The sequence below is a fragment of the Hemicordylus capensis genome, chromosome 4, assembly GCF_027244095.1.
Source record: "Hemicordylus capensis ecotype Gifberg chromosome 4, rHemCap1.1.pri, whole genome shotgun sequence".
In the NCBI taxonomy this organism is placed as follows: domain Eukaryota; kingdom Metazoa; phylum Chordata; class Lepidosauria; order Squamata; family Cordylidae; genus Hemicordylus; species Hemicordylus capensis.
In genome coordinates this window covers 87,749,338-87,764,704 of record NC_069660.1, presented here as the reverse complement: position 1 = coordinate 87,764,704, position 15,367 = coordinate 87,749,338, and the positions used below count along the sequence as shown (strand labels likewise).

General features: G+C 43.0%; 1 protein-coding gene across 6 annotated transcripts in view; it reads right to left on the bottom strand.

Annotated features, from left to right (window-relative positions):
• Nucleotides 1-1,284: 1,284 nt before the first annotated feature.
• The window catches only part of LOC128321938 (vitamin D3 hydroxylase-associated protein-like), a 31,714-nt gene continuing 17,631 nt past the window's right edge, over nucleotides 1,285-15,367 (bottom strand). For 3 of the 6 annotated variants that reach the window (XM_053242498.1, XM_053242497.1, XM_053242500.1), the window contains 7 exons: nucleotides 14,397-14,494; nucleotides 12,255-12,354; nucleotides 10,128-10,171; nucleotides 7,870-7,909; nucleotides 5,938-6,046; nucleotides 4,700-4,845; nucleotides 2,346-4,003 (listed from right to left, as the gene is read on the bottom strand). In XM_053242498.1, coding sequence (XP_053098473.1) covers nucleotides 3,869-4,003; nucleotides 4,700-4,845; nucleotides 5,938-6,046; nucleotides 7,870-7,909; nucleotides 10,128-10,171; nucleotides 12,255-12,354; nucleotides 14,397-14,494 — 672 coding nt within the window. In that variant the 3' untranslated portion in view covers nucleotides 2,346-3,868. Of the gene's footprint in view, nucleotides 1,404-2,345; nucleotides 4,004-4,331; nucleotides 4,846-5,937; nucleotides 6,047-7,869; nucleotides 7,910-10,127; nucleotides 10,172-12,254; nucleotides 12,355-14,396; nucleotides 14,495-15,367 lie in introns of those variants that run through there. The other 3 variants (XM_053242499.1, XM_053242501.1, XM_053242502.1) reach the window with 3 other exon arrangements.

The following is a 15,367-nucleotide window of genomic DNA, read 5'->3' as shown; positions in this document are numbered from 1 at the left end:
GCTTTTTCTTTTTCTTTTTGTAAACTGAACAGGCAGTTACTTTTCCAACACACACACACACACACACACACACACCATGGTCCATGAGTCAGGCCCACAAATGTTGGGCATCAGTACCATCCCAGGAGATGAATGCTCATAGTGATTTTTTGCAACATCTAACCCCCATGGGTAGCCTAAGGGTAGAGCGGGCAGGAGGGGAGTAAGTAAGTACTTACAAATGCCAGTGGTATGGTCATGCAAATGGCCTCTGTGCATGTGTGGAGGTCACTACAATGGCCCAAACTGGCCCTGGTTTGAACTGAGCCAGCTCAGAGCTCTACTGGTAAAGTGGAATTCAGTGAGGATTCCCCTTTACCAGTAAAGGGACAGGGGGACTTACTCAAGAGTAGAGCATGTGGGAGGGGAGTAAGTAAGTACTTACAAGTGCCGGTGGTGTGGTCAAGTGGCCTCTGTGCATCTGCGTTGGTCACTAAAATGGCCTCCATGCGTGCACAGAGGCCAAAACTGGGCTGGAAAAGACCAGAACTGGGCCGCTGCCAGCCCTGCCTACTCTAGGGGAGGCTGGCAGGGGTGGGAGGGAGGCATCACCAGCACTTGTAAGTACTTGCTTACTCCCTTCCCATATGCTGTACCCTTAGGCAAGCCCCCATGCCCCTTTACTGGTAAAGCGGAATCCTCACTGGATTCCCCTTTACTAGTAAAGCTCTGAGCCAGTCAAAACTGGTACAGTTAGAACTCGAACTGGCTTGATTCAAACTTGGGTACAAAATCAAACCGGGCTGTCGGCATAAATCCGGTCTGGATTAGAGCTGAACCGGCAAAACCAATTTTGTGCACATCCCTAGTACAGATCTGTGCCATTCTGACTGTTTCTGTCTTCATCCAGTAGCCTGCTATTTTCCTGACCATAACATCCTTACTTCTTACACACACACACTTGATCCTGGCAAAAGTAAACATTTTGCTACTATGATATTTAAGTTTGAGCAAACAATTGATGTGGCATCTGGATTTTAGCAGAATTTTGCAAAAATTATACTGATCTAGGCTTCTGATTTTGAGGCCTAGAACACATCTTTTCCTTAGCATAACTAATCATTAGGGTACAGATCGTTTAGCCCCTCTTCTTCACACAACACTGCCTGTGCAGCTGCACGAAAATGTGCATGTGAGAGAATGTGCACAAATTGTCTTCTGTGGGAGTGCGGCTGGGCACATCTCTCACTCTCTCTCTCTCTCTCTCTCTCTCTCGTTCCAAGAGATTCTCAGTAGCTCCCACTAAAACAGTACTACTCAAGTCAGGGATTTTTAAGTTTTAGCAGGTTGCTTGGGTGATAGTAACACTTCTCTTGAAACTATCTCCATGGAAACATCTCCCAGAGAAGCATTCTGCTGTGGATCTGTGGAAGGAGATCATTGAGAATTACTAGTCTGTTCAACTCTGTTGTAACAATTGGCTGAGTATGTAAGGCATTTGCTTTGACTCACCTGATTAGCATTGTTTGTAACACAGTATTGTCCTTCAGTACTGAGATATCAAATACCACCTCAGCTCCGTGCTTCCGTTTGCAAAAGGGGGTAGTTTGCTTTTTCCTGAAAAAACAAATCTTCACTTTTTAATAATAATAAAAATACCTCTTCCCCTCCAGCTTTGAGATTTTCCTTCAGTCTGTGATCTTTCGGACATTTTTAAAAAGGGAAATTGCCAGCTAGATTGTGGCCTCATTTTGTAGAGAGCTGGATAATTCATATCACAGACAGCAGGAGGCACTTCAGCTGAGGCGGTACTCTAAACACACTTCACAATGAGATTTATGACAATTGCGCCTTCCCTCCCTCCCTCTCTCCTTAAAGCCTCACTGATCTGCTCTGCACACCTTGCGGTCACTCCCACCATGTACTACTCTCCTCCTCCACTTGATCAATCTCTTGCCCTTCATCCTGGGTCATTCATTACTTTCCAGTAATTAAAATGCATTCCCCTCTCTTTGCCACATTCTTGCATCATTCTTTTCATTAGTTCCTGTGAGCTCTGACCTGACCCACACTTTGGAATGCCCGTAAAACTTATAGGCCTAGAAACTCTTACACTTTGTAAACCTCTGACTTACCAAAAAGATATTCAAAACATGAAGTAGAGAACATATGGTAATTATATACATATAAGATTGTATAAGCAGTAATCTCTTTCCACATTAGTGAGTTTTTCAGTATCCTTCTGATGGCACAATATTAATGCCTATTTTGTCAAGAGGCAGTGAGATAACATAGTTTTTATTCCCCATTAAATGCTAAAGTAATCTAACCATTCCTTACACCATTAGTTATCCATTGTTGATGCATTTCATTAAAATTACAGCAAATATGATTACAATAGGAAGCAATACTGTGCTAGAAACACATTGTTGTGCATTTTTTATTGCATATAGCATGGTAATGTTATAATGGTTACTTTGAAAAACTGGAGTGATAAAATGTTATTAACCATTAATATGATAATAACTATGCAAGGTGGTTCCCACCTTGGGTCAAACATGATTTTCATCTTTGTTTTTGAAAGGAAAAAAAACCCTACTGAATGATTCCTGAAAAAACAGTAGTAATAATAAATGGAGTTGGTGCACAGATTTACCATAGTTAAGCACAATGTGTCCCGTTTATTTTAGCAGCAGAGTGTTGTGCATGCCCTCCTTTTTCCCTCATGAAGGGTTCCGTGGCTCTAAGATTTCAACGATCACACACATTAAGGGCCTTTCTCTTTGGAAATGCTGAGTAGTGTGTTCAAATGTCCATCTCATGTTCTTGCCTATTACTGCGAGTACGGAAACCATGAATAAAGAAATCTTACCCCTATGGCAGGCCTGCACAATATAAGGCCCCTTGGGGGGGTGCTTTTTTGCTGGCTGACAGGAAGGAAGGTCTTACAGCAACTGCAGGAGGCATGAAGAGCTCTTGGCCTCCTGTCCACTGACAAGCAGCTGCTGCTCAATGCATTTGTTTGCTTGAGACCAAATGTTCCTCACCCACCTGGCTAGTCCTGCCCCTGGGCCAGAGCCCACTAACACCATCTCTCATCCCTCTTTCCTCTCACCTTTCCCTCTCCAACCCTCTGCCTCCTCACTTTCAATAATTTTTTAATAATTAATTTTAGTGTAATAATTAGTGCTGAAAATTGACCTCAGCCCCTGCATAACAAGTCATGGTTGGTTCTGGCCCACCAGGACATTTGAGTTGACAACCTATGCCCAATGGGAATCTAGGGGTTGGGTGCCTAACAAAAACAAAGCCAAAACAGGTTGGTGGCGGCGGCGGGGCTGAAGGGGGAGAAATGAGTAGAAATGCATAGTTGCTTGATCTCCAGGGCTCCAGAAATGCCTCACGAAAACTCCAAATCAGCCAAATTTTTGGTGAATATCTGCCCCCCCCCCATGGTCTGGTGGAGTTGTGTTATTATTATTTTTTTTTTAATGGCTTCATGCTATAAAATGACAACTGGAAGTGACACCGGAAGTCATTTCTGGTGTCCTTTCCAGCCACTCAGCAACCATGTTAGGCGAGTTTTAGCCTATTTTTGTACTGTGGATAAAAAACCCAGGTCTCTAAGATACACAAAACCGCAGGTGCCAGGGCCACAGATAACAAGGGCCACCTGTATTAGCCTATGGTGAAGCATCCTTCTTTGGTGAGCTAGAGAAGATGGCAATCCAGGAAAATTCCAAACCTTCCCTTTTACAGGAATGGTTAAGGGCACACAATAATAATGGAATCAAATGCATGTTTTCTTGAAAGCCAAGATTGTCTGGCATTTCATGTTTTTACAGATGCGTTTGCCTTCTTCCTAGGCAAATGGCTTCCTTGGTTGGGGTCATATGACCTTCTCCACTCTCCTTTTACGGGACAGTGTCTCTACCTCCTTCATGAACCGAAGACACAGTTCCTCCTGCCATGGCAAAGCCACACATTGGACCGCCACAGGGAGCCCCACAGCACCTGTCACAGCCTGCAGGAGAGACACAAAGAGCAGAGTTGCCAGGGATGTTTAGGTCCTGGGTCCTAAGCTTTTCAGAGTCATGGAGCCTAAGCCTAAGCCTTTGAAGTAAAGCCTGCTTTGTCCAGTTGTGTTTACTTCCAAGGAAGTGTGCGTTGGATGGCAGCCTTATGCCCAGTGACTTGACTCTTTTTTTATTTTATTTTTTATTACTCTTACTTTGCAGCAAATTGCTAGCTGAGGCAGATTTTGCTGCTAGGGAGAACGTTGTCCCCTGGTAATATTAACTTAGAGCAAGTGTGTGACATTATGCCATTACCCTGCTCAATGTTTTGCCAGTCCGGCTCTGCTTCATTGGCTGCCACTTGCAGGGGATGAGAAAATGCTGAGCATGATACCTTCACATTACACTTGCTTTCGCTCAGCACGACTGGGAAATGTTGAGAGGAAGTAGAGGCTGGCAAAGCTTTGAGTGGCAATCTCAACCAGTATTCGGCCCTATCTGATGCAACAGTATTCAGTCAGCTTTAGATTCCCTTCATTCACTGATCCAGTCAAAACACTGTTTTTAAATTTTGAGGTTCAGGTTTTGAAATTCAAAGGTCAAACACCCCAACGTCAGATCGAGTGAGGGGTGTCATATGTTTGTGTCAACGCTGAAATGTTAAATTTTTGTTCAGCTCACATCCCATCTCAGTTCAGACAAACCTCTTTTAATTTCTTGTCCCAGGGATCACCATAGTGCCCTCGGTACTGCCCCAATTCTTCTTCATCAGCCTCTGTAACTGTGGTGACTGGCACCACTCCAGCAGGGAAATTCAAGACATTGTACAACATGGTAGAGGAGACAGCAGCTGGGAAAGAGAATATGCAGCATAAGAAGTATGAAGGAACACAAGAACAAACAAAAGGTAACTGACCTCTGGGCCTAGGTCACATGCCCATCCCAAGTATCCTTGATAACTGGACAGAGAGCACCTTTTAAAGTGGTGAGTGTCCTTATTCAGCTTGGCATAGTGGTTAGAGTGTTGGACTAGGACCGGGAAGACCCAAGTTCAAATTTCCATTCAGCCATGAAGCTCACTGGGTGACTTTGGGCCAGTCATGTATCTCTCAGCATAACTGACCTCACAGGGTTGTTGTGAGGATAAACATAACCATGTACACTGCTTTGGGCTCCTTGGAGGAAGAGTGGGATATACATTTTAAAATAAAATATAATAAATCTCTCCCGTTGGTTGTTGCTAGTGTCTCGTGTGTGTGCAGATTTAGATTGGAACAGGGACCCATCTTCTCATTCCTTTGCTGTATAAACCACTGAGAATGGTGTTGTTGTTGAAAAGTGGTGTAAAAGTATTCTAATAGAAGTTGTCTATATAAATAAAGCTGAATGTTTGTCTGCCTGTCTATTCCCGATACATTCCCCTTTGAGCTATTGGGACCAATCTTGGCAAAGTGACTTCCAAGGACCCTACAAGTAACATAGGGTACCCGGGGACCCCAACAACCACCCCACACAGACAGATGGATGGATATACAGGCTCTGTGGGTGCCTGGAATCAAAATCGACTTGATGGCACACTTTACCTTTATAGCCACAAAACAAAAAACAAATGCCTATGAGCTATCGGAACCAAACTTTGCACAGTGACTGCCTGGAACCCTGACAACCACCCCACCCAGACAGACAAGTGGATATACAGCAGGTAAACAAAGAGCAACCCTGGGTTGCCCAAGCAACGCTGGGCACTTATAGCTAGTATGTAATATGAGCTGCTCTGTCTGATCACCACTATTCCATTTGTAGAGAGGTTCTACATAGAGAGGTTCTGCTTCAGCAGACAGCCAAGTTCTCTTGCAGGGCTGGTTCTTTGGTAGATGCTTATGAAAATTCATGGTGCTCACATCTGATTGAAAAGTAGATACCCACTCAATATGAGGCTTACCCAACAGCTTTCCAGGATATCCAAGAGTGAGGGCAGGACCCAAAACTGGACACAGGATAACATCTATCTTGCACGTCTTCCACTGGTCAATAAACTTCTTACAATAAGCCTGAATGCAAGAACCATCAAAGAGATCTGAAAATCTTTGATTCATTAAAATTCCTTGGGTTGCTCTCCAAGGGAATTATGTTTATGATGATAAACACATTTCACTTTGCACCAACGATCATATATTTCACAATACAAAACCTTTGCAGTTCCAATATCTAATTGTTCCTCTGTCATTTAGAGATATATAATGTCTCCCTCTGAAAGCTAATCAGTTACTTTACTGTGCATGTAGGAAGGAGAGTGACTGAACACAGAAGAGTTTGTTTGATATGTTGGGCCTAGGTAACTACCCCTAGGTAATTAACCCTGCTGACTTGGCAAAGAGGAACATTTTAACGTGGTGATTCTCTTTATTTAGCAGGGGGAGAGTAATTGACCCTATCCACCCCCAGCACAGTACCTCCAGTGACTGTTACTGGTGTCTCTCTTAGGTTTCTGTTTAGATTGTGAGCCCTTTGGGGAGAGGGATCCATCTTATTTATTTATTTATTTCTCTGTGTAAACCACCCCGAGCCATTTTTGGAAGGGCGGTATAGAAATCAAATACATAAATAAATAATGAATAAAATAATAATTTTAGGGAATTTATAGGACATAGCCAAAACCTTGAACTGAGCCAAGCAAGCAAGAATGAGCCGTGACAGACATTTGAGCACTGTTGCAATATGTATCCTACAAGCCAGCTGCAGAAGGTCAGCTGCAATTCTGCATTTAACTGAAATGAAAGTACTACCATCAAGGGCTGACCATTACAGTAGCCAGCCTAGCACTGAAGATATGAAAGTGTGAATTATGGGTACTAGACTCATACCTGATAGAAAATCCACAGCCTTTTTCACATTGGATATTGGTTCAAAGGATCTCTAGTCATTGCTACAATCTGGACTTCCAGAGGCAGCAATGAATTCAAAAGTATCTCAGGGCTGTGAGCATGAGAGACCTTATGGGGCTGAATCCCCACAATGATAGAAGTCCTTCCAACTCTATCCACAGAATCATATTGTCCAGACTCAGTCCCAGTATGCTTGCCTGAATCCAGTCTTAACCATAGCCAGAAGCAGAGAAAGAACAGAGACAAAAGAACCTCAATCAAATAAAAAGGTGAGATACTGCTGGATGTCATTGAGGCAATGATAACATCAAACTCTAGAATGTCCTGCTAGGGATCATATGGAAAAGAATGGTCAAATTACATGTTTGGCCATACAGTTTGGCCATTGCATCAGGGGTGGAGCCACCATTGGGCAAATGGGTTCAAAGAACCCAGGCCGCCGCTAATCAGGGGCTGCGCCTCACAGCCCCGACATGCCCCCAGCATCTGGCATCAGATGCAGGGTGCTGGTATAGCTCCCGAGCAGGGGCTGTGTGGCCCCCATTAGGGAGTTAAACGGCAGCTGCATTCACGCTGTGGCCAGGAGTGGCTCTTCCCTACCTTTAAGGCAGGGAAGAGCTGCTCCTGGCCACACTGCGAACACAGCGCTGACAGGACTCAAACTCTTGAACGGAGCCGTGTGGCTCCATTCAAGAGCCAGATCATGCCCCCTCCCCCACGTCTGACATCAGACGCAGGGGGTGGGGTGAGCGGGGCTGCCCCTGCGGCTGGACACGGGCCACTGGGGTCTGGCTCCGCACTTGCATTGCATGCTTGTGGTTTTTGTTGTTGTGAGAAATCAGCTCTCTGGGGGCAATCTTGATCTGGACCGCAGTACAGTAGAGAGAAGCTTTAACTATTTTCATCCACCATGGTCCATACTGTCACTCTTTGCTTTTTCAGCAAATATTAAGTTTTGTTTTTCTATTTGTACTAAAACACCAAATTACCATCACTTTGTCCTGCTGCTCCCACAGTTTCTTCACAGATCTGAAACATGCAACAAACGATCAGTCAGCCATATTAACAGGTAACAAGATTGTATGTATATGACACAGGACACGTCTAGTGTTTACCAGATATCCATTAGTTTACAGATTGTTCAACACCTTAGACTAGATGAGCATCAAAATAGCTGCACTTCAGTTTTATAAACACCACATCTTGGTCCAAAGGGTCCCTGATTTTCAAAATTGTGCTCTGGCAGCCCTAGCTATATTACCTGAAACAAAATGAGCAACAGAAGCTAGTGTAGTTCAATCATATTAGCCCAAGGTGGCACACTGCTAATGGGCTTTGAGTCAGCTACAGCAGCAGAAAATCCCTCTCAGAAAGAGGTTGAAGTTTGTTTGTATATTTATTGTCAGGTTTTATACTACCTTTCATTAAAACATCTCAAGGCAGTTTACAAAACATTTAACAAAATACAAAACTATTGAACAATTAAAACAATACAAATATTAAATTGGAATATAAAAATAAATATCTAATTGAAAGTTTAAAAACATACACAATAAGACCACAGAACATAGAGCCAGCAGCAACAAAAACAGCACTTATAAAAGCTTGGGTTAAAAGCCATTATTTCACTTGCTTTCTAAAAACTGTGATGAAGACTGAGGAGAGCATTCCAAAGCCTGGGGGCAATGACTGAGTAGGCCCTGTCGTATGTGCATTACAGACAAGCCTTCCTCCTTGTTGGCATGCAGAGCAGAGCCCCCCTCTGATGAGTTTGTCAAGAGGGCAGAGACCCTTGGGTGCAGGTGGTCTTTCAGATATCCAAGGCCCTAGGGGCATATCTAGGGTAGGGCAGGCAGGGCACATGCCCCAGGTGCCACCTGAAGAGGGGTGCCATTAAAAAAATTTTTTTTAATGGCCACCAAAAACAAAATGGCCACCATGCATGCTCACATGGCCTCTGTGAGTCCCTAGGCCATGCCAGGCCTCACAGGGGCCATTTGAGCATGTGCAGTGGCCATTTTGTTTTCAGCGGCCATTTATTAAAACAAAATTTATTTTAAAAAATGGCCACCACACATGCTCAAATGGTCCCTGCAAGGCCCTAGAGGCCAGCGGGGGGAGAGGGAACCTTTGCAGACACCCCCCCCCCACTATGGCCTTTAGGAAGCCCCCGAAGGGTCTACAGGTAAATTTTTTTAAAAAAAAATTAATATAATATAAGTCACTGTACACATATTCAGTTTTGCACTATGTACAGAGAATCAGGGCTTGTGAATACTGAGCTGACACTTATGAGCTAGGATTGTATTCATTTGCTCTTACTTTGCTTCTTGTGATGTGAGTTAAATGTGATGTCTTAATAATATGGCTATTAATGGTGAGTTTGTCTTTGAATCAGTGTGAAATCCTTAGTATTAAGGCCCACTGGGAGTTTCTTGCTCTCTTTCTCTCATTTTAACTGTCTTTCTGAAAGACTAGAATATATTCCAAGCAGTGATGCAATTTACTCTGCATATCCTTTAATTATTTTCAGAGTATCTGGGAAAAGTCAAATTCTCTATTTAATTTTAAAACTTACATAATAGTGATGCTACAATGCATAGTAGAGAATTAGACAGGCACTTCTGTTTAGTTTTCCAAGTACACCTCTGCATATTATCTGGGTATTTCATGAGCCCCAGCATACTGAAATTTGTAGTTTTCCAGCATTTTTTGGTCTGGCTACATCCACTGCTAAATAGTCTTTGAAATATTAAAAGATTAATGAGCTTGACTTGTCTTTTCCAGCTGATATTATGGTAAAGTTATCTGAAAGACGCGTGTCAGATGTTTGGACAGGGGGCGCAATTTCAGTGCTCACCCTAGGCACTATTTTCCCTAGATACGCCTCTGCAAGGCAGCTTTAAAGGTCAAAACCAACACCATGAATTGGATCCAGATACAAATTGGCAGCCAATGTAATTCTTTCAAAATTGGTGTAATATGATCCCAGTGGACAGCTATGGATAAAATCCTAGCTGCTGCATTTTGCACTAGCTGCAGTTTCCAAATATTCTTCAAAGGCAGCCCCACCTAAAGTGTGTTACAGCAATCCAGCCGTGATGTGACTATGGCATGGGTAACTGTGGCCAGATCTGCCTTCCTGAGAAGTTGTTAGTTCTAAAGGTACCAATCCCTGTTCATACCAGTACCATCCCTTTAGAGGCCTCATTTCTGTACATTTGTAAGAATGCAATGCTATACCTACCTTTCTCCACACAGTGCATTCAGATGGCTGGCCAATCGTGGAAACTGGAATGAAAACAAAATGGGGTGAGAATAAACTTTCAGTAGTCCCATCATCATTCATACCATTATCAGGTAACAACAGGAGAAAATCTCAAAGCTTAACACTTTTTATGCAGGGGAAGGAGAGCATTTCCCTTCAAATTTCAGCATCTTGGGGAGCATTTCCCTTCAAATTTCAGCATTTCCCTTCAAATTTCAGCATCTTCAAAGATTGTTGAAAATCTTTCAACAGATTTTTTTTTACTACACATCACAAAGGTGGGAGGGGGAGAGAGGCTCAGCTCCACTGAATACAAAATATGGAAGAAGATTTGCAGACTTTCCCAAAATGTGGAGTGGAAGATGCATCCCCATTTTTTGGTAACTGGTGAAATTCTGGATCCATGTTGCCCCTTACTTCCTTGCTTCCTTCCTTCCCTTCCCTTCCCTTCCCTTCCCTTCCCTTCCCTTCCCTTCCCTTCTAGACAGGAAATATACTGCTGTGCATACATTGATAATAATGTGGGAATAACTGTACATGCTGATCCATACAAGCATACTGTATACACATTGTATGTGCATCTAACATAATATGTGAATCGAGTTACAGTGGAGGATAGAACTAATAGTGTGTTGCCTGAGGTGTGTAGATTTGGTGTCCAGTGTCCCACACCTAGAGACATCTGGCTTCATTTAATATAAAAACTGCAGCTGGACCAGAGAGATGTCCCTGCCAGTTAGTTGATAGATTTATTGTCCAGTTCTTTCCTCAGCTGCTACAGAAACCCAAGTATTTTACCAGATTGGTAGACCTGGTATCCACATTTTCTCCCATATGCTCCTATTGTTTGTGCCCAGACCCCCCCCCCAAGGAGACACGGAGACATTGCTATGGAATGAATGGTCGATTTATTGAAGTTTATGGTACAGGCTCATTGGCTGGGATTGCATGGGCATTCCCCACAACAGTGCGGTTCCTAATAGGCCGGCCACATCGTGGCCACCCCCACCTAACAGACCATGGCGATAGCACCTTGGCTCCAGGCAGCTCACCCGCTCTCCAGCAGGGGCGCCCTTCTCCGCTGACCTAAGGTCAGGTTTCTGACCTCCCAGCGGCAACCCCACCGACGCTGCACAGCCATACGGATGGGGTGTAGCCTGAAGAGGGGCAGGAGTCAAGCGTTATCCCTGATCTGTCAAGCCTCAAGGGATCAGCTCCTCCTCCCTGCTTTACATCTTACCTAAGGTGCCACACCCCCTTAATTAGCATTTCCTCACCGCACTGTACCTGCTGACCTGCGGAAAATCACCCTATTTAATCTATGACTAGCTACCGGGGAGCTCAGATATAGCCTGAGGCAGGCGAGAAAAGGTGCACACCAACAGCCCAAAAAGGTGTAGACCCCCGGCCCCAAAATTCCTGCCCGGCCCCAAATAATGACCAGCAAACGCCCAGTCTATATCTAAGGGCTGGGTGGGAGGGTCCGAGAATGAGAGGCAGACTGAGCCCGCGCAGGTGCGCTGCAGGGCTCAGCACTTCCGGTTTGCACTGGAAGTGTCCAGGAGCCAATGAAAAACAGCTCCCTGTCCCACGTGCTCCCCGGGTAAAGGGGGCTGGGACAAAACGGCCGCGCCGCAGAGGTGCGGCAAGCAGCCACCTTCTACCTTATGTTCCTGCCCCCGTCCCCCAGAGCCTATGCCTTCACAATGTTGTCTGCCCTCAGCATCAGCACTCAACAGAAAAGATGAAACTTAGCATAATTGTCATTCATCTGCAGATACTAATGGACAAAAATCTGAACTAAAGAACATTTTATTTCTAATAAATAAAAATTGGAAAGTAAATAAGTGCCTAAAAAGATGGTCAGGCTCCCCAATTTCTCTAAACAAGTCAATAGTGTGTGTGATCCTTCAAGTGGAGAAATCAACACTGCATAAATTTCACATAAGTGATGGTTCATTTTCCATTCTCCATACAAAATGTTGTAATATGTTATCATTCCAATAACAACAACAACAACAACAATAAATAACTTCTTTCCAAAGGCAGAGAACAAGATTAGTAGTATCAATAATATAAATGGACACAAAGAGGTCCAAGACTTACAAATGGCTTGATGATCATGGCCAAAACTTTCTTGATCACATTTGGGAGTCTAAGGAATTTCACCTGGCATTTCAAGCCTGGATCTACTATGTCTTTTTCACTGCAAGACAACACAGAAGGCAATGAAGTAGCCAGTCCAGTTCAATCATGATTTATCATGAGAATGTACTTGTCTGGTATCCAAGAAAGTTTCCTATGCTAAATATGCAGCATTAATTACATTTTATTATTAATATTTATATACCACTTTTCAACTAAAAGTTCTCAAAGTGGTTTGCATAACAAAATGAGTAAAAATAAGAAATGGTTCCCTATGCCAAAAGAACTCACATTCTAAAGAGAAACACAAGGGAGAGTGGCCGCCTTCAGACATACCTTTTAACTGCGGGTTCAACAGAACCGCAGTTTTCCTCCGAGTCCTCCAGCGTGATCCCACACAATCACGATCTGCAGTCTGAGAGACTGAAAAATGGGGCAGAACTGGCTGTGAGGGTGTCCTCCAACCCAGGAAGGAAAGCCGCAGCAGCCAATTGAGTTTAAGAGCAGGAGGAGCTTCCTACACTTATCTCCGATTTGGGCAGCTTGCACAAACCAGACAACATTCTCCAGTCTCTGGACTCTCGGTTTGGTAAGTGTACTTACTTCAAACCGAGGGTTCATCCGGAGGTTGGGGGAAGGGATTGGAACCACTGTTGGGTCTTGCAACCACATTTCCGATAATTCACACATCACGCGGGGCCAACCTGAGGTCGTTTTACCTCAGGTTCCTTGTGGCATCTAAATTCAACCACTAGCAACAGCCACTTGAGGGATGTTATGCTGGGTTGAACAGGGGCATCTGCTCTCCCTCTGCTAAGTTGAAAAGAGCCACCACACTAAAAGATGCCTCCTGGCCCATTTAACAAGGCTATGTACACTGATGGACAGAACACCACTACAGTACTTTCCATACAATCCTGATCCAGAGATATGCTGGGTGTTGCCAGGCTTCATGCGGCAGAAAAGCAGCATTATCACTCTTGACACCAAGCAAAGCACACTGCTGCCTGTCAAATGTCTGAAGAACAGGGCATATAGTGTCAGCCAGTTCTAATCTTTACACTACATTCCCCGAAGGAAAACCATACAGCTCCAGTGATGCTCTGGATGTTCATTTTGTACAGAAAACCTCCTATGATTTGTGTTAATGATCCAATGCTGTTTTATGTTACACTTCTTCAAGCTCTCTAATCCTGACAACATCTTGATGATAGGTATTATGATTATTCACATTTTACTACAGAGGGACAAAGGCTGAGAAGATTACTTGCTCCATATCTCCTAAACTTGTTTGTTGGGCCCAGTTATTCCAAAGTTTTATAATGATCATGCAAAAAAAAAAGGGCAGTAAGCAAGATTAATAATCTTGTAAATGAGCAACCATCTTTCGGAATTAAAAACTGACTCAAAGCCACCATTTCAACTACAACAATCACTGACTGACATCCGGACATAATTACTCAATGGAAGTCCCAGTAAAATTAATAGGACAGTTTAGTCATGACAAACTTGTCCTATTAATTTCAGTGGGACTTCTGTAAAATAATTTAGTCTGGATGTCTAAATTATAATAACCACTGTAAGAGCTGCTTTCTGTTTACACTATTAACACCAGAAGTTATTTGGTTCTTTTGAAATTTGAATACATAAAAATATAAAGATTTTGGCCATATAAGTTATTTCATTTTTAAGAAGAAACATCAAATGAAATCTGTGAATTCCAAAATATCAAATTCACTTGGGATAAGAACTAAGCATTTGTATTCAGATTTTGATTTTTTTTAAACTCACACAAATGTGTACATAGTATTGCTACTAGTCTAGGCCACAGGCCTGATCTATAGAAAGAGGAACATAGCAACCAATGTGATCGTTGTTCAAGTGAACCTGGTGAATTTGACTTGGAAGAGGTTAACTTATTGCAGAAAAGAGACTGCACCAATCAGGTTTGGTGACCATATCACTCACATCAGTTCTGTGGCTTATCAGAAAAAGTAAACTAATATGATTACTACAGAGTTTGCTTTGAATGCCTGAACAGCATTGTGTGGCGGTATGCTTACTCTGCTCTTGAAGTGCCCCTTACAGTTTGTAGTTACTTACAACTTGGCTAACAGAGTTGAGCCTCCATCAGCAAAAAGACTTTTGACAAAAAGTTCATCCATGACATAGGCTACTGACAGCGGGGTGAAGGGAACCAGCTGCAAATAAGGTAAATGGAATAAATCACCAAATGCCAGCTAACTGACTGAAAGCCTTATTTCACGGGTACAATCCAACAGCCTGCTGGACTGAGGCTGCAGAAAGCATGATGCAATAAAGGGGAAGCACTCAGGCTAGGTTTGCTTAAGTATGTTATAGATAAGAAAGTGGGGAGGGGGGGAGACCAATGTCTAGGTTCACTCAGAATCCATAATCAACCCAAAAGAATCCAGATTCATATGCTTAAAATGTTATATTAGTAAGAATAAAGGTATATTAAAATCATCATAAAAGCAGTCACTAAATCATTCAAATACAGTCATAAGAAATAACTACCATGAACTATTTTCACCAAAATAGATTAATGTATCAAGAATATAATAATTCAAAAACCATAATATAAAACACAGAAATTGATATTGACTAGTAATTCCCAAACAGAAAGAACCTGTTGACATATTCTGCAGGGACTAACCCACATAAATAAGGATAAATAAAAGTCTTTCAAATATGTACTGTGTTTGCTGCCAAAGGCCTTGATTCTCATGATCCTATGTTTTCATTGCCATCGTGCTACTAGAATGTCAGCAATGGGTGGTAGTGAATGAAAGTATCCTTCAGGCAGATGCTGTATTCATTATCAAAAAGTTAAATCCTTGTGGTCTTATATCGTCTGTGTCATCATGGAACTTAGTGTTAACAATGTTTAATAGCCAAACACATTTCGGCCAGTAGGGACGTGCTAAAATGTGATTCGGCATCCAAATCACAGCACACTCCCTTTAAAACTGAGGGCTTCCACAGCCCCTTTAACACGGGAGAGAGCAGGTCCATCCTTGCTCCTCCTCTGCTCGCTGCCATTTCCATACTCA